Below are 26458 nucleotides of genomic sequence, written 5' to 3'. Positions count from 1 at the left end.
AGGAGCACTGCAGGCAGGGCCCAGGGAGGGCCACTACGGCCCCTGACACTCTTGCCTGGAGGGGGGCCCTGGTGGCAGCGCCTACTTCCCTTACCTTGCCACGTGCAAGGGGGAAGGCCAATGCTAACCACAGGCACTCATGGCCTCTGGAAACTTCCCTAGGGCTCTCAGGTGGGGCTGGGGGAGAGAAGCATTAGCTCGTACGTTTGGCAATGAAAGTGACTTCAGCAATTTAGTCTAAGTCCTTAACGTAATGATGACAAAACAAATTATTAATAAATACATCTGTTGGACACTTACTGTGAGCTCTCAAGTGGATTATCTCATTGAAACCTGAAAACAACATTTTGAGGTATGTACTACACAGAGGAAACTATAGATAGGTACCTTGCTCAAGGTCCCACACAAAGAAAGGGGCCAACGACAAACCCAGGTCCCCTGACTCCCAGTCCAGTGCTCTCAGCTGTCTTTCCAGGACACTAAACCCAGGACTACATCCTGGGGACACAGTCGGGCAGAAGTCTCTGGAGGCTTGAGTCTCCCAAGAAGACACACAGTGAATACTTGTTGACTGACTGACAAAGAATAAAGGAAATGGCAGCTCCAGGTGTGTGGTTGGATTCAGCCCAGGGCATGGTGATCAGGAGGGTCTCCTCTCACTCTGGGGACCCAGACTTCTAGAACACTTCTGGGGGTTGTTTGGCCATCTCCCTCTGGTCACCTCTCTCTCAGATGCCCCCACGCCTTCTGTCAGATGCTACCACCAGACCTGACCACCTCTCACAGACTCAGGAGGGCTCCCATCACCTCACTTAGGACCTCACTCACATCACCCTGAACCCAAGCCTACCCAAAATCACTTCCTGTTGTGTTTTGCTGCTACCTTCCCTCCTTTCTTCTCTTAAACTGATCTTAACGTCAGCACATTGGGGTTAGAGTGAGGCAGGTCAAAACCCGAGGTGTGGTCTCCCTCTTAAACTGGAAATAGTCAAACTGGCACAGTATCTGTCAAGATGGATGCTGATTTATGCTTGCTGTCATGATCTGTTTCTGTAGAATGAACCTACCTCGACAAACAGGAACAGCCAACTCCCATCCAGGTGAGTAGGATGTGAGAGTGCCCACCTTAGCTCATTTCCTCCCTCCCACGGCACTTGAACCTTGAACTTCATTTCCATTTTACCAGTGAGGAAACTGAGGCATAGAGGATTTAAGTACATTTGGAATAAGCAAAAAAGATTAGTGGGTGTCCACTGGAAAACTTTGCAGTGTTTAGAGCTCATCCTCTGGGCTGATTAGAGCCTTTCATTGCTTCTGAGCTTGTTTGCTATTCTAAATGGCAGAGAAATGATGGCAACGCAATGATTCCCATCCTTGGTTACTCAAATTCTGTTTGTTTGAGGGACGATACTCTCCTCTTGTGGAAAAGTCAATTTGCTTCCGTGTACATTGATTTCAATATTCCTGTTCTATATGTGTGTTTGTTCCCTTGGAGTCTCCTTTGAATGGATTGTGACACCTACCTGGTTTCCTCATTATAATGCTAAGGTAAATAGCTCTTAAATATGTGTATGAGAGTCATGATTTTACCTTTTAATTTTTTAAATTGTCTTTTGATAGGGATAAAATGTAATTTGTCTCTGGTCATGTAGACAAGGAGAGGAAGACCTGGGGTTCAAAACCAGACAGCTAGGATGCAGCATCTGTGTTTATAACTGTCACTCTATGTTCCAGGTACCTTGATTGCATTAGAGTGGCTGCAGTTGTAAATTAATCAACCCTTGCCTAAATAAGACCCTTGATCCTAATTCAAACCCTAGCTCTGATTAAAAGCTAATAAAATAAATGGTGGACACGTGTGACCCTAGCATTCGTGAGAGATGACCTTAGGTGGTATAAGCAGGACACTCTTCCAGGTCCTACGGCTGAGGAGCACTGGGTCTTTCTTCCCAGGTTTTCTGGTAGTGGCCTTGCACTTGACCTCAAGTAGATGGTGGAGTTCCAGGCTGATCTATGTTGCCCTTGGTGCTGTGCAGGCCTTTTTTGAAGACCAGGATGTGGGAGGGGATTTGGGAACAAGTTTTCATTCCCCAGGTCTCCTTGGGTGAGGGAGAAGGGGCCAGAAGCTGTCTGGGTTGTACAGCTGGGAGACAGTGACCCAGCTTCCTGCCACATATGCTCCAAAAGCCAAAAGCCATAGACCTGATTGTAAGGTAGGATTTCAGGTGCTTGACCACATTAGAATTTAACCATGTCTTATTGACAGAGACTTTCAGTATTTTTGTTCACTGAGCAATCTTTACTCCTAACTGGATCGTAAACGATTCCATTTTTTCTCATTGCAGAATTTATTTTCAGGTGTTTGTTTTTATAAATTGATTCATTTCCTTCTTGTTTTTATCCGTTATTTTTACTTTTTAAATCTAAAGTTTTAAAATTTAGCCACATTATCTTGTTTCATAGTACTTGTTTTTATCATCTTTTATTTATGGCAAAAATACGGGTTTTCCGTTTACGATAATGATTTTTTTTTTGCTTTTCTTTTTTATTTATTTTTAATTGGAGGACAATTGCTTTACAATATTGTGTTGGTTTCTGCCATGCATCAACATGGATCAGCCATAGGTATACATATGTCCCCTCCCTCTTGTACCCCCCTCCCACCTCCCACCCCATCCCACCCCTCAACACAGCACCGAGTTGAGCTTCCTGAGTCATACATCAGATTCCCACTGGCTATTTAGTTTACATATGGTAATATATATGTTTCCACGCTGCTCTCTCAATTCACCCCACCCTCTCCTTCCCCGACTGTGTCCACAAGTCTGTTCTCTATGTCTGCGTCTCCATTGCTCCCCTGAAAATAGGTTCATCAGTATCATGTTTCTAGATTCCATATATATTCATTAATATTCAATTTTGTTTTTCTCTTTCTGACTTACTTCACTCTGTATAATAGGCTCTAGGTTCATCCACCTCTTTAGAACGGACTCAAATGCATCCCTTTTAATGACTGAGTAGTATTCCATCATATGTATGTACCACTGATTTTTTAACCCATTCATTTGTTGATGGACATCTAGCTGTTGTAAATAGTGTCCTAGCTATTGTAAATAGTGCTGCAGTGTACACTGTGGTATGTGTATATTCCTGAGTCATACATTATGGTTCTCTCAGAGTATTTGCCCAGTAGAGGGACTGTTGGACCGCATGGTAGTTTTATGATAGTGATATTAAATAATATGCATAGAACGAGTCAACTTAAAAGTGTTAACTAATAATGCAGGTGGTAATTGGATAATGGCAGAAATCAAGATGGTGGTATCCAAATGATGGAAGGTGCCTGTGTGTGTGTGCTCAGTCATGTCTGACTCTTTGTGACCCCATGGACTACAGCCTGCCAACTTCCCTGTCCATGGAATTTTCCAGGCAACAATCCTGGAGTGGGTTGCCATTTCCTCCTCCAGGGAATATTCCCAACCCAGGGATTGAACCCTAGTCTCCTGTATCTCCTGCATTGGCAGGCAGATCCTTTACCACTGTGCCACCTAGGAAGCCTGGATAGGAAGGTGGCTGGGCTATAAATCATAGCACTGCTTATTACTCTTCACTGAGCATTCATTGCATGCCAGCCTCAGTGTTATCCACAGCAGTGCTGTCTGATAGAATCTGTGCTAATGGAAATGCTAATGTATACCTGCACTATCCAAGCTACATGGGGATATTGAGTCCTTGAAATGTGGCTAGTGAAACTAAAGAACTGAATTTTTTCTTTCATTAAGATATTTTTTTTTGGCTGAACCACATGAGCTTGTGGGATCTTAGATTCCTGACCAGGGATTGAACCTGGGCCCACAGCAGTGAAAGCACTCAGTCCTAACCATTGGACTGCCAATGCCTGATATTAATTTAAATGTAAGTATCCATGTTTACTATTTTAGAGCAAGCTGAAGGGTCAATGGACATGAGTTTGAGTAAACTCTGGGAGTTGGTGATGGACAGGGAGGCCTGGCATGCTGTGGTCCATGGGGTCACAAAGAGTTGGGAAGCAGTGAGATGTTCCACCTTGATGGCTAATCCCGACAAGACCCCGGATGAATCATGGCCTCTAGGCTCTTTCCTTCACCCTGGTGTCACCAACACGAAGCCCGTACCTCTAAAAACATTTCTCAGTGTTCAATAAATAATAGAGGGTCAGAGCACAAGGGTCAGCACTTAGGCCAACCTTTGGATCACACAAGTCTGTAACTAGTTTCACTTAAATTCATGACCATAAATATCAAGTCAGCCCTCACATTCCCTGGCAGTCTACAACACATCTTAAATACGTTCAGTCTCTGATGATTTCACAGTTTCTTCCAAATGTCCAGCACTGTGAAGACCTTGTGTAGCAGATATATGCTGGCTTTCAGTTCTGCAGGATCTGAACCTATTTGTAATCCTCCATTGTGTGGGTCTTGGTGAAAGACAAGGAAGATAAAAGGGTCAGAGAGTCACTCCCTCATCCACCCCAGAACTAGGGCTCAAGCATGGTTGTTGTTTAGTTGCTAGGTCATGTCCAGCTCTTTTGTGACCCCAAGGACTGTAGGGTGCCAAGCTCTTGTGTCCATGGGATTTCCCAGGCAAAAATACTTTGAGTAAGTTGCCATCTCCTTCTCTTGGGGATCTTCCAGACACAGGGGTTGAACCCAAGTCCCCTGCATTGGCAGGTGGGTTCTTTACCACTGAGCCAGCAGGGAAGCCTGGGCTCAAGCATATAATCTATAATTGGCCAATCTGGTGCTTATAATCAGGACTCTGATTTCTGAGCTAGTGACAGCAAGGCCCAGGGATCTTTAGAGGCTATTTATAGTGGTGGTCATTGCAGACTGGTCTTGTGCTGGCAGCTTTATAGGAGGGGTTTTCACCAAACTGTTCTAGTACCATGGGCCTATGAAGATGCCTTCCCAGTTTTCAGTTATAACTTTTACCTTTTCACTGAACTTGAAACTTGTGTATGTAGCTGCTTACTTAATAGTTCCACTTGGATATGTAATAGGAATCTCAGATATTACGAGACCAAAATAACCCCTTTCTTCTGCTCACAAAACTTTTTACCTCTCAAGTTTTTCCTGTCTTAGTAAATGGCATCACCATCACCCAGTTGCTCAAATCAAAAGCCTATGTCATCCTTGATTCTTCTTTTCTTCTTAATGTTCACAGCCAATTGTGTATGAGTCCTATTGATTCTACTTTTGAAGTATACACTAATCTGATTGCAAATGTTGCAAGCACCTAGAGTTTTGTAATAACCTCTGGGGTCACGCCCATCGCTCCCCCAAGTTATTTATGTCCCAATACCTGGAACTTGTGAATATGTTATCCTACATGTTTAAAGGACTTTGTGATTAAATTAAAGATCTCTTGACATGGGGAGATTATCCTGGGTTATCTAGGACGGCCTAATATAACCACAGGGTCTTTATAAAAGGGAGGCAAAGGATCAAAGTCAGTAGTAGGAGATGTGACAATGGAAATAAGGGGTTATAATGAAATGATGAAGGGATGCCATGCGCCAAGGAATGCAAGTGGCTTCTAGAAGGGCAAGGAAAGAGATTTTCCCCCTGAAGCTTCCAGATGGAATGGTAGTCCTGCAGACACATTGATTTTAAACTTCTGACCTCCAGACCTGTAAAACACTAAGTTTGCGCAGATTTGTTATGCAGCAATAGGAAGCTAATGCAACTGTCTAATTGGTCTTCCTATTTCCTGCTTTGTCTCCACAGTAGCTTCTCTACACCACAGACGAAAGATCTTTAAAAAATGTAAAACAGACTATCACTGTTCTGTTTAAAACTACCTTAACAAGAAACTTTTCTTTGTATTTGGAACAAAATCCAAATTTGTCGTAACCACAGGCCCTATATGAGTTGGTCAGTGGCTACCTCTCCCAGTTCTCCATATTCCTTCACCCCTCCTTCCACATCCACTCCACCCCCACACTCCAAGCCTTATGAACACATGGCAACTTGTTTCCCCTTTGGGGTCTTTGTAGATTTTTTGAATGGCTGGTCCCTTTAGTTTTAAGCTCAAAATTCTCCTCAGAGAGATTTCCCTGACTCCAACCTTCATCAGTATTGAATCATCCTGTTTAGTTGTCTTCATAGGCGTCATTATCTGAAGCTATACTTCTTTTTTATTGTTTATTTCCTTCCTTCTCCTTTAACCCAAGTTTCAGGAAACCAGGAATTTGTCTTTTATCCTGCAGTAGCTCCAACTCCAACCACAGTGCTTGGCACAGGCTAAGATACCCTCAGTGAAAACCCACTGCATGATTTCATACTTGACTTTATCAAGGGCTTAAGGTTCAAGTAAGCAAGAGAGTTCCAGAAAAACATCTATTTCTGCTTTCTTGACTATGCCAAAGCCTTTGACTGTGTGGATCACAATAAACTGTGGGAAATTCTGAAAGAGATGGGAATACCAGACCACCTGACCTGCCTCTTCAGAAATCTATATCCAGGTCAGGAAGCAACAGTTAGAACTGGACATGGAACAACAGACTGGTTCCAAATAGGAAAAGGAGTACGTTAAGGCTGTATATTGTCACCCTGCTTACTTAACTTCTATGCAGAGTACATCATGAGAAACGGTGGACTGGAAGAAACACAAGCTGGAATCAAGATTGCTGGGAGAAATATCAATTATCTCATATGCAGATGACACCACCCTTATGGCAGAAAGTGAAGAGGAACTCAAAGGCCTCTTGATGAAAGTGAAAGTGGAGAGTGAAAAAGTTGGCTTAAAGCTCAACATTCAGGAAACTAAGATCATGGCATCTGGTCCCATCACTTCATGGGAAATAGATGGGGAAACAGTGGAAACAGTGTCAGACTATTTTTGGGGGCTCCAAAATCACTGCAGATGGTGACTGCAGCCATGAAATTAAAAGACGCTTACTCCTTGGAAGGAAAGATGTCCAACCTAGATAGCATATTCAAAAGCAGAGACATTACTTTGCCAACAAAGCTCCGTCTAGTCAAGGCTATGGTTTTTCCTGTGGTCATGTATGGATGTGAGAGTTGGACTGTGAAGAAGGCTGAGCGCCAAAGAACTGATGCTTTTGAACTGTGGTGTTGGAGAAGACTGTTGAGAGTGCCTTGGACTGCAAGGAGATCCAACCAGTCCATTCTGAGGGAGATCAGCTCTGGGATTTCTTTGGAAGGAATGATGCTAAAGCTGAAACTTCAATACTTTCGCCACCTAATGCAAAGAGTTGACTCATTGGAAAAGACTCTGATGCTGGGAGGGATTGGGGGCAGGAGGAGAAGGGGACGACAGAGGATGAGATGACTGGATGGCATCACTGACTCGATGGACCTGAGTCTGAGTGAACTCCAGGAGTTGGTGATGGACAGGGAGGCCTGGCGTGCTGCAATTCATAGGGTCGCAAAGAGTCGGACACGACTGAGCGACTGAACTGAACTGAAGGTTCAAGTTGGCAACAGCAGGGCTGGACATAGACCCCAGGTCTCCTGACTGAACTGAGGCGAAACTAAGACCTGGCTCCGGGCCTTCCTGCTAGAGCTGGGGCCACCGAGCCTGGTCAGAGAAGAGGAAAAGTTCAGAGGACCCCCTTGGGAACGTAATACAATGGCAATGATAAAAACGACAAGAGCTAACATTTATTGAGCAGGCTCTATGAGCCGCGCACTGTTGTGTTTAATATTAGCTCATTTACTCTTCAAAGCCACACTGTGAAGTGGATGCTATTATTATAGGTTGAGGAAACTGAAGCACCGAACTGTTAGGTAACTTGCCTAACACACAGCTGAATGTACACAGCTATAAAGTGAAAGTCGCTCTGTGGTGTCCGACCCTTTGCGACCCCATGGACTTGCCCATGGAATTCTCCAGGCTAGAATACTGGAGTGGGTAGCTTTTCCCTTCGCCATGGGATCTTCCCAACCCAGAGATCGAATCCAGGTCTCACGCAATGCAGGCGGATTCTCTACCAGCTAAGCCACAACTATAGGTTTCCATCAAATCCTTCCGCGCTGTTACTCCCATCCGCTGCTTGGATGAGGGTATTGCTTGTCTGTGAAATCTGGCACACTCCAAACGCCCTCTGGGTCGTCGCTCTCCCGGAACAGAAGGGGGCGTCCCTGAGCGCGGGCGAGAGGTGGGTGGGGCGGAGAAACGGTAGAAGCAGGGATTGGGTGAAAGAGACAAGAAACCTAACAGCGGAAGTCCCGCCCAGGCTGGGAGAAACTTCCGGCTCCAGCGGCTTGGGGCTTGTGCTGACGGAGCGGAGCCAGCAGCGCCAGGATGGTGCTGCTGGAGAGTGAACAGGTATAGCCAGAGCTGGCCGGCTGAGGGACCGATGCTGTTTGGGGCTTAGCTCGGGACCTCTGTCTCGTTCTTCGGGAGGGACAGGGACTTGACGAGGCCGGAAGGGGGTTTGTGGTTGCCTAACGGGGCCGGGCTTGTTGTGTTCCAGTTCCTGACGGAGCTGACTAGGCTCTTCCAGAAGTGCCGGTTGTCGGGCAGCGTGTTCATCACCCTGAAGAAGTGTAAGCAGCTGTGGACGCGGCAAGGCCTTCGGAAGGGGGCTGGGAGGCCGAGCGAGACCCCGGCCCGGGTGCCCAGAGACTGGGAGCCTCAGGCAAAATCTTACTGCTGCGCATCCTCTGCTTCCCCTACCTTCCTCCACTTTATACTGGGCCCATTCAGAGCTGAGGGGCCAGAGTATTAGGGATTGGGGCTGGTGCGGCCCCCAGCACTTAGCCACCTAAGTCAGTTCCGGTTCTAGTGGGCCCCAGTCATGTCAGGGCTGTCCTTGTTGTCAAGGATTCCAAGCCGCGCCATGATTAGTGAGATTTAATGTGCTTTGATATTACAATGTTACCATCTTGGGAGTAGGAGGTAGGTTCCCAAGATGTGGCTAAGCCATCTATGATAGCAGATAATGTGGCTAACAGAACTAGATCAGTGGAGGTGGATCAGGTATCCTCTTTGTATCCCTTCCCGATTTATTAACTTTTTGTCAACCTGTTAAGTCTGTGACTGTGTTCACCAGGATATATTTTTCATGCAGATGATGGCCGAACTAAACCCATTCCAAGGAAGGGTTCTGTGGAGGGCTTTGAGCCCTCAGACAACAAATGTCTGTTAAGAGCTACTGATGGGAAAAAGAAGATCAGCACTGTGGTAAGTTGGATTCCTAATACTCCTGTTTTGGAGTTTAAAGACTTGAACTTAACTGAGGATGGGTTATATCTGTACCAGGTTTTGTGGGTTTTTTTTTCTTTGTAAGTTACTAAATAAAGCCTAGTGTTTAGTTCCCCAGCTGTTTTGAAATCAAGATCTTCTTTTATTACCTTGGTAGTAGAAAGCCCAAGAGCAAAATTAAAATGAAGGCGGTAGAAGTCAAACACTTGTTAGAAAAAAATATTAGCTTATCGGTCCTTACTCAGAGTAGTACTATAAGGAGCAGCTGGCATATTTGATTCCTTATTCCCTTACTGTGCTTGGGCTTCAGTGAACAGTTTCTCGGTACCAGATGCTTTTTACTTTTAAGCTGATTATTCCTTTATCGTTGTGGTTCAGGTAGCAAGCATGTATTATATCAGGCTTTGAATTTGAGTATGTCGCCTGGCATGCTACAGTCCATGGGGTTTGCAAAGAGTCAGACACTACTGAGCATATGGCTCATTGAGTAATAGTTCTAGCTTTCCCTTTCAAAGTGGAAGTTGAATATGGCAAAGCAAGAAGGCTCCTTGGATCAAATGAATACTTATTTATTCTACTGGGGCAGAACCAGGGTGCCCTCTATCCTATCCTATCAGTATAGGATATTCACGAAAATGTGGGCGATAATTAGTTGATTAATCTTCTATTACCAGTTATCTTGAGATTTTTACAGTAAAGCATTTATGTGGCTTAAAAAAAATAAAGTTGGGTGTCATGAAGTATGGAAAACTAAGGAATCTTTAGACATAAAATTTCTCTTGTGGTAGCTTGCAGTTTGCTTACATGGGCCTGAATTAATGGAAGGTAGGTTTAAAATAAGATGGGGAGGGTGTAATTTAAATGTATCTTGCACAAAAGATTAAGTTCTTTGACATCTCTTAGACTCCTTAGAAAAAGTCAGTACAATGTGTTTTAAGAGATTTCAACAGAGGCGAGAAGCATAGCTTCTTAAGCAGCCCATGTTTCCCATCTTGGTACAATTCTCAAAGTGCAGAGCTCCTTTACTTGTTCCTCAGGCAGAGGAAAGTGGAGTAGAAAAATAGCTTTTAGTAGAAAAATAGGTTTCTCATTCAGGCAGTAGGGAGGAAATATTTTTAAAGATTAGGATGTCTTCGTGAGGCTTTTGAGTTTTACTGGGTGAGGCAGATGATTTTTTTGTGGTAACAGGGGTGATCTTTTCCCCCTTATTTTCCAGGTGAGCTCCAAAGAAGTGAATAAGTTTCAGATGGTGAGTTTCTGGTGTTCTTTGTGTCCCATTTCTTGAGGCAAGAGTCAGCCTAATGTTTAACACTGGGTTGGGTTAAGATTGTGATTTAAGTTCACTGCTGTCCTGTGATGCTGTGTTTTACCAATAGTTTACAAGTAAAAGCTGCCAAGCTACGAATTTTACTTCAACACTGACATTGTCTTTTTAGCTAAATTTTGTTGTCTTAGGCTTCATATATGCTGTACTTACAGTACAGTTATGTAAGTTACCTGCAGTCTTCCATTTTTGCTTAAAAAAAAAGTAAAAAACGTGCAACTCACTAGTGGGTGTTGTAGAAGTTGCTATCATGTGAGGGTGTTTGCCTTACACCAGATTCCTTAGGATACAGGTGTCCCATAGTATTCTATACTTTATCAGTTAGGCTTTCTGATTTTGACAACCCTAAATCCATTACGGAAGTAGGGCAGATGTTCCACCAATTTGCAACTCTTCGCACTAAGGTCACGCTCTGTGTCTTTTAGGCTTATTCAAACCTATTGCGAGCTAACATGGATGGGCTGAAGAAGAGGGACAAAAAGAGCAAGAGTAAGAAGAGCAAAGCAGCACAGTGAAGGGCACCAGCTTTCCCGCTTTCACCAACTAACCACTGAATTGCTGTTTTTCCTTTGGTTTTTATTTTTGGCCACAAAGCTGAGTTTCTGATTCCCTTATAATGACTGTTTTCATGTGAGTTTAGGGTCATTTTTGGATGGAAGAAGGGCTGCAGTGTTTACAGGGTAGTTCCAAGGAGCCAGTTTATCTTAGATCTGGCTAAGTGGTTTGTGTTGGACGGTTGTATATTCCTGGATAATAGTTTACAGACTCTGTAGCCATCTGTAAAGAGCAGTGTATTATTTAACCTGTATTTATCAGCACTGACCAACTTTTATTCTTTTTCCTACCCCATAAAAAGTTTCTGGCCACAGCTTCTCGTTCTGGAATGATGTGATTATGAATAGGCTTGAGGCCCTGTCTTTTGGTTTACTGGAACTGAAACCTGACAATTTTATTAAAAGTTGTATTATTTCATGGGTTTCCCAGCTGGCTGTATAATTTTATCATCTTAGTTCCTTTAGCAAATCTGAATGAGTTTCATAACCAAATAAGAGTTTGCTTAACCAGACTAAGGATAAGCTTATTAGAGAATCATCAAGAATAAAGATTCCAAGTTAATGATGATATTTGATTTCTTTATGCCCTTTACTTGGGACATTTTCATGTGCTTAGTATACAGGGCTAAGAGAAGAACAAAGCTGTTTTCTTGTGTTCTAGCTCCATAAACCCTGTAGTGTTAATAGATTTGCAATTAAAAAGCAACAGATATATGAAAACATTTATTCAAAAGATAAATTTATAATATATTACACATGAAAACCTACAAAGCTCAGCTTTGTAGGACAGCTCAGAATGTAAAGCTAATTTAAAATTACAATGAATATACAATGTTTTGTAGTATAAGCTCCTGTCTGTTTGAACAATGCAATGATAGCTCTTTAGGATTAAAATAAGATTCTGTAGTAGTCATCTCTGTAGCTGTACAGGAAGAGCACAGACACCCTGCAAGAGGAGAGAGAAGACAGGATCAGTATAATGGGTAAAGAACGCGGCTGATACTTTATTTTTAGAACACTTAACTGTAGGAGTTCTGTGTAATCAAAAACAAGATGGAAGGCTAGTCACTAAAAACATTTTAGTGTTTGAAAACATGAACAACTGGCATTCTGACAAGGGGACATAAAACATAGGAGTTACCTGGGTGATTAAAATGATAACTGGGATAGCTGCTACTGAGATCACCGTGTTATTGATAACAGCATGACTGTGATTCACAGTCCTGACATGTATTTACTGGTCACTAACTGCAGTTCTAACATAGCAATTTATTAGTCATCTAACCTCAACAAGACAATAACATATTTGTCACTCTAAAACCCCTTCTTGGGGGAAAAACTCCTAAAAACAAACAATGCCCGCCCCCGATCCCCCCCAGCTTGACTTTTAACCTATAATGAAACCTGCAATGCCTTAGTGATAACTTACTTTTTTTCTACTTTGATGTTATAAATCTCATCACAGACTAATTTGAGGTATCTTTGCTTTGGCAGGCGTGACAGCAGCTGCTTCACAGTTGTGTTAAATGCCTGTTCATCAGCATCCCACTAGGAAAAAATATAGATAAGACTTAACACAACAGGTACTAGGGTTTATTAATTGGCTTTTCCTGGGTCACTAATGAGGTGTCAATGCCATCCCCTCTCTAAGTAACACTGAAGAGATCAGTTACAGGGGGAAAGAACTAGTGGGGAGACTGTGAGGGTTCTTCCTCTGAAGAACTGAATTTCTTTATAAAACCAGCTTACTAGATCCTGCCTAAGAATGCTGCAGCCCCAGTGTGTTAACGTGACTACCCCAGTTATTTCTGCCAACTGTTGACTTTAGGTGAGATGATGTGCACCCGTTTGAGTGGCGCATGAAGCAGTAAATCACCAGTATTGTGCTATATGCTTATTTACCAGACAGGAGAATACCAGTGGGGATGGAGGACAGGGAAGGGGGAAGTTAGCTTATAAGAGAAGCTACAGGATATATTGTACAGCACAAGGAATATAATCAATATTTTATATAAATGGAGAATAACCTTAAAATATAGCATGAAATGTCAGTTCTGGGGCAAAGTTCATTTTTCATCTAACTTAATCTGACTAAATACTCTGGATAGACAACAGTATTCTTTGGTTAGATATGCTGCAAAAATCACATGTAGTTATTCTTACAGTTAAATATTCTTATAGCAAAGGTATATATTAAATTTTTAAAAAAGTTCAGTTAGGCTATTTGATAATAAAGGTATGTACCTATTTTGAAAAAAAGCATATAAAAAAGGACCTACATTCAATTTTTACAGAAAGATCTTCCATATAGTTTTAGTTCTGCAAATGAGCTTCCCTATTTGGAATGAAGGTTTGTTTGAAGCAGCATAGTATAGTGGGCGAGAATGTAGATTCCACTGCTCTGCCTAGGTTCAAATCCTGGCTCTGCAACTCCCTAGTTGGGTGACTTTGAGTAAGATGTTTAACCTCTCTGCTTCTATTCTCCATAAAATGTAAAATAAGGATCTGTAAAAAGGTAACGGTATGTATCCCTTGGGGTTGTTATGATTAAACAAGTTAATATTCCTAAAGTGCTTAGAACAAGGCCTGCTAGAGCTCGACACACAGTAAAAACCCTACGTGTTTGTTAAAAACATCTCTGAAATGTAAAAAAAAAAAGTGTGATTCCCTCAAAGTATGATTTAGTAATACATATCACATAAAAGAAACAATGCTCCTAAATTCCTGGGACTGCTAGAAAAATACCTCATATCATAAAGAAAATAATGCCACTTTTCAACTTTCTTTTGGCAAATCAACAGCAAACTTTGGGATTTTAAAGACTAGTGCAGAAGAGTTCATCTTGCTTACCTCTAATGACAGGAACTGTAAGATTGTTTCTTTGGGTAGATCCACCTGTTGATACACAAAAATGTACATCATGTGAGGGATCCTAAGCAGCACATACTGACTTGTGACTGTGGAGTCACTTTGGATGGAGCAGCATGAATGGGATGCTTCTATGCTGCTTATTGAATTTGGCAGTGATGTGATCTCAGCACTTGGAACTAACACATCACACCGCAAAGCTTTGGCAGCACTACCTGCAAAGGCCTGCAAAGTGAAAGAGTGAAAGTCGCTCAGTCGTGTCCGACTCTGCGACCCCATGGGACTGTACAGTCCATGGAATTCTCCAGACCAGGATATTGGAGTGGGTAGCCATCCCCTTCTCCAGGGGATCTTCCCAACCCAAGGATCAAACCCAGGTCTCCTACATTGCGGGCGGATTCTTTATCAGCTGAGCCACGAGGGAACCCCAAGAATACTGGAGTGTGTAGCCTATCCCTTCTCCAGTGCATCTTCCAGACCCAGGAATCAAACCAGGGTCTTCACTGCAGGCAAAGTCTTTACCAACTGAACTATCCGGGAAGCCTGAAACATGTAGAAAAATGATTTTCATTTTCAGTCCCCCTCCTCCCAATCTTTCAGAGGAAGAAACTAGGAGAAACAGGCCTGTATCCCAATTCTGTTGACAATGAGCAAAAATTTGACAGTGTGGACAAAAGCCATCCTCAGAAAGTTAAAGAAAGTGACTTACAGCCAAAATTTCAATTTCACTGCTTTTCTGATGTAAGTTGGCAAGGGAGGTCTGAAGTCGGGTTTGTACCTAACAAGAAGGAAAGTGTGTTAGAATTCAGAACCTGTCCAATCAAGCCATCTTTCTTGCCATTTCAGTTCTTATTCTAGGAAACAATCACAGACGACAAACCAAAGCCTTTAAAAGGGATCCCAAATATTATATAAGGACTTGCTCTTCATCTACCTCAGTAAGATGAGTGTCTAGTGTATTATGACCTCAGGGAAAATGAGATTTTATAGCCTACCTTGATCATTTGTTTGCTAATCCACTTATTTCTGTATACTTTTGAACTGACATGTAATAAAAGCTCAGTACTGTAAAACAGCACATGCGGAAGCAGGGAGATTTTAGTATTAAGCTAAATTTAAGAAGGGGACAGTGACAGCATTGAGAACATGGAACTGAAATATGGTAGATATGAAAAGTGAGTTTCCACCCAACACTGAGAAACAGCCAGGAAAGCTAACAAAATGAGGTAACTTGATCTTTTGTGTCTCAGTCTAATTATGTTCCTAAGTAATGGCTACCCTCTCATACCCTACTCCCAAGTGAGGCCAGTGTCCCAACTCTGCTCAGTAGCTTTTCTACGCTGTCCTTCCCTCTGTCCCTTCTATTTGGAACACCCTCATCTTCCCTCTCTGCCTGCTGAAATCCTTCAGGGATCCCCTCCACGAAGCCTTTCTTGGTCATCCATACAGACACTGATCTTTCTCTCTCCCCTATGTCTGTAGCATACTCTAACACTCATTCAGTATACTTAATTCAGCATCCTAGTACTGATTTTTTTCTATTCTCCAACTATATATATGCTTCTAAGGTTATAAAGTCTTTGAGGACTGTGGCCATGTCACGTGTTTTCCATTTTACCTGGCACTTAGCACAGAATCAGGCAAATAACAGATACCAAAAACATGTATGCAGAGAGAAACCTGCTATACGTCTTGTGGAGGATCTCTTCTGCTTTGTTATGTACAACAAAACCAAATGGGATCAGGAACTTTTTGTTTGGACTCAGTAATTCTGACAACAGCTGCTTCCGGGTGCCCACAGTGTATACTGAGGGCTCTTTGGAGGACAAATGGGGCAGAATCTTGGCACCTGAGACGCTTTGTGTTGGTGAAATTTTCAGAAGTCACCAAGTTCAGGAATTGGGAAGAAAAACATTTCCAGGAAACTGTTCCGTCATTCCCTTTCTTATTTTCTTCCTCCTTTGCGGCTCATGTTAGAAAGCCAAGGACACTGACCATGTACCTGAGTCTCATACCGCCGTCGGGTGCTGGCTGACAGCTTTTCTGGGGCGACCACACTCACAATGGGAACAACCGTTGCTCCATGGATTTCAAACAAACCTGAAACAGAGTTTTAGCAGTTATGGCCTTATCTGGTCCCACTTTCTATTACACACCACAGAGCTGGCAGAGATGATTAGAATCCACTTCGGGGTGGGTCTATGGACTGGATTATGTCTAAGCCTTGTTTTTTGTCTCTGCAACTGTCTGCACTGGCCCATAAACCCAGAACCCCAATTATCCCCTAGTAGTTCTGACACTTCTGTCAGGATCACCGGCCTTCCCTCCTTCAGTGGGAGGTGACAAAGGCATAGGGAGGCAATATGAGTCAACCCTCATGAACCTAAGGAAAAAAAAGGCAAGCTTAACATTTCCCAAACTATAATTCTTTAAATTCCTCTAAGTATTTGAAATCTGATGGTGGCAGAAAGCCTGCTAACAGAAATGAACCCAAAAGACTTAATTCTCTTAAAAGTCAAGTAATGTCTTCTCGTGGACTTCACTGGGACATTTCCTTTTCACTTGGGTTGACAAATGTAGTAAAACTAAAGGTGTAACTATCACCACTGTTTCCTCTTAGCTTTCATGAAAACAAATGTACAGCGTGTCTCCAGGGCATTTCAAAATACTTTTCTTCAATCTTCTATATGGGGAGAATTTATCCACATTTGATCTACATAATAAACTGAATCAAAGAAAGATTAAACCACTTGTAAAAATAAGAGACATATCAGGACCAGAAGGGTCACCAAACTCCCAGTGGTTTTTATCATTTTCTAGAATGTAAGTTTCATAGGGATTAATTCTTTTTGGTATAACTAATTGTACATATGTTACTTTAAGAGGATATTACTGATGCAGTGAGTTAGCCACAGTTCTAAGTATTTAGAGCAAACATGTACACACACACAAGCATTATTATGTTTAAGTTACAATTAGTAATTATACCTGAAGCATTAGAAAATGATCCCTTCAGATTTTGTACTGTAAGATTATCGGAAGCTTCTCTAAAAACAAGCAAACAAAAACAATTAGAATAAACAGTCACTAAGACAAAAGCAACACATAATTTATAGTGAGCTACACTTAGAGGCTTTCTATTAAATATACTGATATTTAATAAATATTGGTTATTAGTGGAGGAAAACAAAATTTTCACTTAATTATGCTTTTGATTAAGAGCAAATAAAAATCATAAAGGATGTCACTTCAAATTAACATTCTTAGAGACAGCATTCTGATTTATTCAGCTGGGTTTGGAATACTGGCTCAACGTAAGAAACTAATTTCAATGAAATACAATGGGTGTTCTTTCTGCTCTCCTCACAATACAAGGAAACATTAGCAATGCCCCACCTTCATTATGGATGCAACCTTGGTGATCACCCACAAGAGAACACTTAGTAAATGAGATTCTTTCAGAAGCTGTGAATGGATGTTCTTTCAAAGACTGAATTAATTTATAGCCTTTGAGAGACATAATAGCACTCTATCTTGGGAAAACAGGGAAATAATCATTCACATGGAAGAAAGATTTTAAGCCCTTCCCTGCTAAAACTAAATCCCATCTGGCCAGTTAAGTGTCTTAATAATGTCTGCCTGTACTATTACTAATAGTTGCTATTAATTTGTTGACTATTTTTTGTTTTCTAAAGCTCTGCCTTTGATTTGGATTTTTAATCCTAATATCTAGAGGCTTCAAGAACATTATATATATATAATACACACATATATACCCTTAGAAAAAGCCTGACAGTGAATTTATTCAAGCCAGGTGGAGAAGGGCGGGGGCGGGGCCAGGTTCAGGGAAGGCATCCAAGCAAGAACATTATTTTATATAAGCCAGGATTTCTCAGCCTGACATTTGGGTCAGATAATTCTTTGCTGGGGCGGAGGTGGGGAGTCAGTCCTCTTCACTATAGGATGTTTAATAGCAGCCCTGGTGTTTACTGGGCTTCCCTGGTGGCTCAGTTGGTAAAGTATCCACCTGCAATGCAGGAGACCAGGTTCAATCCCTGGGTTGGGAAGAGATCGCCTGGAGAAGAAAATGGCAACTCACTCCAATATATCTTGCCTGGCAAATCCCATGGATATAGGAGCCTGGCTACAGTCCATGGGGTCACACAAGTCAAACATGACTTAGTGACTAAACCACCACCATCCTGGTGTTTACTAGATAACAGTAGTAGACCACAACCAAAAATGTCTGCAAATACTGCCAAATGTCCCCTGAAGGGCAAAACTCTGGATTAAGAATTACTGCTGTAAGTCAAAAAAAGTATTAAAACATTTTTATTTATTTATGGCTGTGTTAGATCTTAGTTGCAGCATGCAGGCTCCAGAGCACGTGGGCTCTGTAGTTGTGGCACATGGACTTAGTTGCCCTGTGGCATGAAGGCTCTTAGTTCCCTGACCAGGGACTGAACCAGTGTCCCCTGCACTGCAAGGAGGATTCTCAACCACTGGACCACCAGGGAAGTCCCTCAGTAGAGTACTTTTTTCCTAAGCATAAATAAAAGACTTACAAAATTTAGAAAGCAAGGGAAATGATCCTTTGTAATCCCACTAATCAGAAATAACTGTAAAAATGAAAAATTTGGTTCATCATTCCAGACATTTTTCTGTGTATGAACTGTATATTTTGGTTGCAACAAAAATGGGATCATATCTTATTTGTGGACATCCTTCCTTATAATAAACAGCTTTATTAGAAAAATAATTTTTAAAGGCTGCACAGTATTTCACTGTATTTACTGTAATTTGAGCAATCTTCTATCATTGAATTACTGTGATATATGTGAGGTTCCCAAAGTGTGGTTCCCAGAGACCCTGGAGGTCCCTGAGATCCTCTCACAGGGTATTTGCAAGGTCAAAAGTATTTTCACAATAATCCTAATGTTAATTATCCTTTTATTTGTATCCTTTCATTAATGTGTAATGGAATTTTCCATAGACTACATGGTGTATATCATAAGAGACTGAATGCAGAAATAGACAATGTAAGACTAATAGTAATAATAAGAATAAAACAATGTAGTTTTTTCTATTTATGCATTAGAGATTACAAAAATTAAAACAATAATATCTGCAAATATGTAAAACAATGCTACCTTTCTTAATTTATTTTGTTTTGGAAAATAGTTATTTCCATTAAAACCGTTATTTAGGTTTGCATGTAATGAGTTTATTATTGTTATTTTAGAATAAGTATTTTTAAAATGTTTACATTTTAGTTTCCAACATAGAAATATTGATCGATATAAACCACATAAACGAAGTTCTTAGGGGGTCCTCAAATATTTTTAAGGGTATGAAGTGGTTCTGAAACCAAAATATTTGAGAACTGCTGTTATAAACAATGTGTGTTGATAGACATCTTGGTACTATCCCTTTGGAATAATTTTACTGTAAATTCCTGAAGTGGAATTGCTGGGTGATTTTTTTTTTTTTTTTTTAGATTTAAGGCTTTTAACTTTGTTAAATTCCTATGCAGACAGTTGAACCAATTTGCATTGCTATGATGAGTGAGAACTTTTCCCAGAACATTATTATTTTCCAGAATATTAGATCTTTCGAAACCAGTGACAAAACACTACTGCAGTTCACTGATTAACAGACCAAATGAGATAAATGGCAGCTAGACTGTGGTTCCTCAGGCTTTTCAAAATGATAAAATAATCTTTGACGTGTTATGAAGGACAAATGCTGAGAGTAAGTTATGACTAGTTTTACACGGAGTTATATAATTGAGTTATTCAGAAGCTGTACTATGGTTCATTAAAAGTTACCTTGGGGGAAAAAAAAGTTATCCTGACCTGTCTTTATCTCCCCAAAGGATCAAACTGACACTTAGAGTAAATGAATGAAAATTCTATGTAGGCAGCTGCAGCTGGTTTTCTGGTCTTTTGTTTACTACGTTACCTGGTAGTCCTCTCATCACTGACTTTAGTCCTCAGTTTCTGTACAACGTGGTCCACGAGATCAGACTCCGGCACACGTTTCTCTGTTTGCCTGTCCTTCTCAAAAGACTTTACCTTAAAAAGAATGAAACAGACCCATTATTTCTGAAGCCAACAGGCTGAAGAGTACCATAGTAAGACTCTTCAGTCAACAGTTTAGGTTGGTGGCTCTTAACCAGGGGTGATTTTGCTCCCCACAGAGCATCTGGCAATAATTAGAGACATCTGTGGTTGTGACAGTTATGGGGGGTGCTGCTGGCATCTGGTGGGTAGATGCTAGGGATGCAGCTCAACATCCTACAACGGACAGGACAACAGCCCCACAAAGAAGCATCTGGCCAAAAATGTCAAAATGTGGCTGCTGAGAAACCCTGTCCAGATTCAAACAGCTTATTATAAACAGAATTAAAAAAAAAAAAAAAGGCCAAGACAAACCAGCTCCCATTTCATTTGATTCTTTACATGTTTTCCCCCTTAAACATCCTTGGGTCAGTCACCAAGATTTCTACAACTCCTCCCCCTCCTTTCCAAACCCCAGTCCTGTCATCCCACTTTTATGGCGCCCGTCTGTTCATCTTCACTCCCATGGCCAGTGCCCTGCATTGGCTTGGGGTAGTCTGATACGCTGCCCTCAGCCGTCCCCAGCTTCAGTTATCCCTCACTCCCTTCCATGTTACATCTCCTTGCAGGTTAATTTTTCTTATATACTCTGATGTTCCCTACTGTCCAAAAACATCCACCGGCTTCCTACTAGCTGCTAAATCAAGTCTGAATTCCCTGGTTGGGCATTTTGGCTCTCTACGATCCAGCTAGAACCATATTCTCCTGCTCAAGTGCCCCTCTGCACAATTCTGCTTCACTCCAAATGGACTATTTGGGGTAATATCGGAATAGTTCTCAGCTGGGCTGCCTCCATCTTTGGGACCACCTACTGAAAGAACTGCCATTACCGTTGTTATTCCTTTGCTTAAAAAGCCTGTTTGTTTAGTATCCTGCCCATCCATTGGGGTTCAGCATTAACTGCACCTCCACTCTGAAGACTTCCCTTCTACCTCTGTAGTAATCTCTCAGGTTGAGGAATCCTCAAAGAATTTTCTTGTAGGACTCTCATGGCATTGAGCATTTTCTAGCTCATAATCATGCATGAATGTCTTCTGTTCTCCACCAGATTATAGGATCCTTGACAGCAGGACCTGTGGCTTATATGTCCCTGGATCCCTCATGGCCCTAAATTCAATCCCTTCCACACTGTGAATGCTTAACATGCACTTGCTGAATGGGTGAACATAGTGATGTTTTGCCCTTCAAATATAAAGATGTTGCTATTTTATATTTATAAATATACATGTATTTATATATATGCTGCCACTAACAGAGGCAGAAGAGTCAAAAGAGCTGGATGAGCTGGAACAATGTACTGAAGTGAACAAGATCACATTTAACAGAGACAAATATGAGGTCCTATCATCAAGCCCTCACTGCAGAAGACTGGTCAGATATGGTGACAACTGTGGGAAGGCCAATGGGTTTCAGCTGATGATGAATTCAAGACGACCAAAAGAACTACATGGTAGATAAAGTTAGTTTACTTATAGGCTGTATTAGGAGAAATATGTTATCTGGATTGAAGGAGTTTACAGACCCTTCTTGTTTAGTCAGAATATGCTTAGAGCACTTGTAGAATTCTAGTATCACATTTAAGGACAGACACTGACAAAGTTAAATGTGTCTAGAGGAGGTTAACTAGGAGGTGAAGGATTTGGAAAATCACTTTATGAGGAATGGCTTAAGTAACTGGAATGTTTAAACCAGGAAAGAGGACACTTAAAGTGGTCCACTGCATGGCAGTGGTCTCCTAAAATTCATGCGAAGGTAGTTAAGAGAAAGAGGAAGAATTAGACTTGTTATTTTGACCATTCTAGAGGCAGAACTAGGACCAATGAATGTAAATTTGGGGAAGCAGATTTTGATTCAAGATTTTAAAATTTGCTGATCATTATAGCAGTGGGTTATGATGCTGTAATTATCCAGCAGAGGCTAGTCAGTCATGTCTTGGTAATATTACAGGAGCAGTCACTGCTCTGGAAGAGGTGTGATCAGTAGGACTAGGGTCATTTATGATTTTGTGACTTATCAAGCAGGCAGGCAGTGGAGACTTACAAACATTCCCATGAAGAATTAACTATTGTTAAGAACTACCTTCCTGCCTTAAATGACTAGAAAACCAGACAAAATATATAAATACTGTTTTTCAGAGACTGGACAACAAGCAGTGGAGGACTGTTATCCTGAGAGGAGGGGAATGAAGTGAGTCTTTGAGTGCCCCCAGATAACTGTGCTGAGGAAGTCTGAGACTGCAGTGCAGGGAGAAGGAGCCAAACCAGAGGCCAGGAGTCTTGCTGAGCTGGGGAGACAGACTAGAGCTTAGGTAGGCCAGGATGCCTAGAAACTGTGGGGCAGAGGACTGAAGAGGAGAGAGTTACACCCAGAGAAAGAAAGATTTCTGAAGCTCTGCATAGAAGTCCACTCACATCTTTGGCAGAGAACTGATCTGTGCATGGGAGAGAGGGAACTATCCAAGGCTGGGGAAACAACCAGCAGAAATGAGTAGGCATAATAATTCCTGAAATCCACAGGGATGGGAATAGTTCTTGTTCTTACAGAGTGGACAGCCCTCATAATACATGGAACCTAAGGCAGAATTCTCCAAAGGACATTGCCTTAGGAGTAGGGCTAAATTAGATCTAGACTAAAGGCTGTCCTAACAAAACTTAAAGGCTGGAAAGGATGAAGCAAAAGTCAAGGATATTTACATCCCTGAACAAAGTCCAGTGGTGTGTAAAGGAACATAAGGGTAATTCCCTGGCTGTCTAGAGGTTAGGATTGGGAGCTTTCACTGCTGTAGCCCGGGGTTCAATCCCTATTCAGGAACTAAGATCCTGAAAGCTGTGCAGAACAACAACAAAAAAAGCAGGGGTGGGGGGGGGGTGGTGGCGGGGGGACATAATAAAACACAGTTCAAGAAAATGTAAACTTCATAATGTCTAATAACTACTCACAAGTTAACAGGCATAAAAAGAGGAAGGAAAATATGATTCATAACCAGGAGAAATTCAGACCAAAATGTCAAGATGATGGAATTAAAAATGACTATTATAAAGAATATAAAGGAAATAAGAACTATGATGAGGGAAGAAATGGAAGACATTTTTAAAAAATGACACAAATATAACTTACACAGATGAAAAAACTTCAATACCTGAAATAGGAAATGCACTGGATGGGATTAATAGCAGATAAGATATTGCAGAAAAGATCAGTGAATGATCCAGAATAAAGCACATACAGAGAGAAAAAGCAAACAAAACCCACAAAAGAACAGCCTCAATGAGCTGTGCTGCTGCTGCTGCTAAGTCGCTTCAGTCGTGGCTGCTGCTGCTGCTAAATCGCTTCAGTTGTGTCTGACTCTGTGCGACCCCATAGATGGCAGCCCACCAAGCTCCCCCATCCCTGGGATTCTCCAGGCAAGAACACTGGAGTGGGTTGCCATTTCCTTCTCCAATGCATGAAAGTGAAAAGTGAAAGTGAAGATGCTCAGTTGTGTCCGACTCTTAGCGACCCCACGGACTGCAGCCCCTCCAGACTCCTCCGTCAATGGGATTTTCCAGGCAAGAGTACTGGAGTGGGTTGCCATTGCCTTCTCCCAATGAGCTGTGGGACAGTATCAAATGATTAACCTTCTGTAATCAGAGTCCCAGAAGGAAAAGGGACAGAAAAACATTTGAGGAAATAATGTCTAAATAATTTCCAAACTTTATGAAAACTGTAAGTCTACAGTTCAAAGAAGCTCTGTGAATACCAGAATATGTTAGAACATAAAGCATGACACCAAAGCACATCATATTCAAATTGCAGAAAACTAGTGACAGAGGAAAATCTTAAAAAGGTGCCAGAAGATAAAAAGATAAATTACAGACAGGATCAAAGCAGAATTTTAAACAGAAACTATCAGGTCAGAAGACAAGACAAGACAATGTTCCAAGAGCAAAAGGAAAAACATAAACCATGAATCATATATCCAGCAAAAATATCCCTCAAAAATGAAGGTGAAGTGAAGACTTTCTCAGACTAGGAACAGTTGAGAGAATTCATCACTTGCAGACCTGCACTAATCAGAAATAAGAAATTCTTCAGGCAGAAGGAATATAAAATCAGAATACTATCTGGCTGAACACAAAGGAATAAACAGTTCCAGGAATGGTAAATATATGGGTAAATATAAAGGACGCGCACGCGTGCTCAGTCGTGTCTGACTCTTTGTGACCTATGAACTATAGCCTCCCAGGCTCCTTGGTCCATGGGTTTTCCAGGCAAGAGTACTGGAGTGGGCTGCTATTTCCTCCTCCAGGGAATCTTCCTGACCTAGAGACTGAACCCACATCTCCTGCATTGCAGGTGAATTTTTTTTACTGCTTAGCTATAGAGGAAGCCCTATAAAAGGACATTCCCTCTTTATTTCAAAAACCTCTGTAAAAGGTAATTGATTAATTAAAACCAAAATACAATGTATTATGAAGTTAGTAACATATTTAGAAAACAGATTGGCAGCAGTAGCACAAAGGATGGTGGGGGACATGCAAGTATTTGGTTGTAAGGTTCTTATACTACATGTGAAGGCATACAGCAGTTTCTGAAGGCAGAATGTGCAAGTTGTATACTACAAACCCTAGAGAAGTCATTAAAAATACCACTAAAAATAAGAGTTATAGTCAGTAAACCAGTGATAGAGATAAAATGGAACAAAAACTATTTGATCTAAAAACAAAGCATGAAAAGAGAATAAAAAATGGGAGAAAAAGGAACAGATGGAACAAACAAAACAAATAGTAAAATGGTAGATTTAAGCCCATTTCAATAACTGCATAACATATAAATTATTTAACCATTTCAATAAAAGGCAGGGAATGTCAAAGAGTGGATAAGAAAAGCAAACCTCAACTAATGACTGTCTCTAAATCCAAATTTAGCAGAATGAAGAAAGAATAAAATAGAACACAAATGAACAAAAAATAGAAAAATCAATGACATAAAAAGCTGGCTTTCTGAAGACAAAATTGATAAACCTCTAGCTAGGGTGATCAGGAAAAAAGAGCGGGGGTGGGGGGAGATATAAATTACCATATCAGGAATGAAAGGGAATATTACTATAGATCCTGCAGATAGTAAGAGGAATATTTGAATACTTAGGTGAAATGGAATATAAACTACCAAAACTCAAGGAGAATGAGGCAATCTGATAGCCCTGTATCTAGGTCCCAGTATTTTTACTGGTGAATTTTAGCAAATATTTAAGAATGAAATAATACCAATTCTACAACAACATTATCCAGAGAACAGAGGATCCAACTCATTTATGAAGCCGAAATCCCTCTGCTATCAAAACCAGACAAAGACATTAAAAGGAAAAAACAGGGAAAATATATTGATTTTTCTCCCTTTAAAAATAGAAATAAAGGTTATGAGGTAATCTATTTATGAACCTTTTGGGTTAAATACAACATAGTAAAATTGGTTAGGAAGTTAAGTAGAGATATGTCTGCCAGGAGTATTAGCAATAGTTATTATTTTTATCTCCTTAGATGGAGAAAGGGAACAAGGAGGAAAATAGTAGAGAAAAAACCTAGTCATAGCTTTGTAATTTTTTTTTAAGTTCAAAGAAAAGTGTTCAAATTCAGATTCTCTCTTCCTTATTTCATACACTTTCTCCAAAACACAGGCCTAGCAATTCAAAAGGAGAATGAAATAATGGGTTTCCACCCATGGCCAAGGCCAGAACCTCAGTGGGAAGGTTGGGCGTTCCATGGTTAATACAGTTTGGGAAATCTGATTGTTGAATTGTGAAAGATTTCCTCTGGTCTTTACCTTGACGTGGCTTCCTTCTTTATCCGAGACAAGGGCCACATAGGTGATTTCATGATGTCTGCAGTACTCTTGTAATTCCTCTTGGGACTGGAACAAATAGACACAAAGCACTTGGAACAGCTTCACGTAGTTAAGGAGAACGAAAACACTATGGTCAGTGTGTTCTCAAAGTGAATAACTAAACATGTTGCTCTTATGGTTTATATAAATAAATATTAAGCAAGAAGAGTATAGAATTCAAAGGAGGAATAAGATTTCTTTTGTTTTCTGTGCTTTCACTATTGTTCTAAGGGGCCATATCACTCAGTGTGGTCAGGACATAGTGAGAGGTTTTCAAAAGCTTCACATCTTGATTGTTGCTAAATATTAATACACACACACACACACACACACACACACACACACGGAAAAGGCCTTTGGGGAAAACAAAGGCAACAAAAGAAACAGTAGAAGGTGAAAAGCAGAACTGAAGCGTAAAGCAAAGAAGTATCAGAGCAGAGAAGCCTGCAGGGGACACCCCTGTGCTGGGCTGAAATCACCATTACTGAGCTTATAATTTTACTTTAAGACAGAACACTTCT

The 26458-nt window shown here is 41.2% G+C and overlaps 2 protein-coding genes across 4 annotated transcripts in view; one reads left to right on the top strand and one right to left on the bottom strand.

Moving 5' to 3' along the window:
• The first annotated feature begins 8244 nt into the window (after positions 1 to 8244).
• On the top strand, positions 8245 to 11511 carry SRP14 (signal recognition particle 14). Its single transcript, NM_001100350.1, has 5 exons — positions 8245 to 8331; positions 8480 to 8552; positions 9077 to 9189; positions 10427 to 10459; positions 10960 to 11511. Exons 1-5 carry the CDS (start codon positions 8308 to 8310, stop codon positions 11047 to 11049), a joined length of 333 nt encoding a protein of 110 aa, NP_001093820.1. The 5' UTR covers positions 8245 to 8307; the 3' UTR covers positions 11050 to 11511.
• A 287-nt stretch (positions 11512 to 11798) lies between these two features.
• The window catches only part of EIF2AK4 (eukaryotic translation initiation factor 2 alpha kinase 4), a 97143-nt gene continuing 82483 nt past the window's right edge, over positions 11799 to 26458 (bottom strand). The window contains exons 32-39 of one of the 3 annotated variants that reach the window (XM_010809210.4): positions 25878 to 25997; positions 19918 to 20030; positions 16945 to 17003; positions 15959 to 16056; positions 14666 to 14734; positions 13939 to 13983; positions 12518 to 12636; positions 11799 to 12034 (exon numbers count right to left, since the gene is read on the bottom strand). In XM_010809210.4, the coding sequence (XP_010807512.1) occupies positions 11977 to 12034; positions 12518 to 12636; positions 13939 to 13983; positions 14666 to 14734; positions 15959 to 16056; positions 16945 to 17003; positions 19918 to 20030; positions 25878 to 25997 (681 nt within the window). In that variant the 3' untranslated portion in view covers positions 11799 to 11976. Of the gene's footprint in view, positions 12035 to 12517; positions 12637 to 13938; positions 13984 to 14665; positions 14735 to 15958; positions 16057 to 16944; positions 17004 to 19917; positions 20031 to 25877; positions 25998 to 26458 lie in introns of those variants that run through there. The other 2 variants (XM_002690785.6, XM_024997963.2) reach the window with 2 other exon arrangements.

The sequence above is a fragment of the Bos taurus genome, chromosome 10 (assembly GCF_002263795.3).
Source record: "Bos taurus isolate L1 Dominette 01449 registration number 42190680 breed Hereford chromosome 10, ARS-UCD2.0, whole genome shotgun sequence".
Classification (NCBI taxonomy): Eukaryota; Metazoa; Chordata; class Mammalia; order Artiodactyla; family Bovidae; genus Bos; species Bos taurus.
The sequence above is the reverse complement of the archived record's forward strand: the minus strand, read 5'-3'. Positions and strand labels throughout refer to the sequence as shown.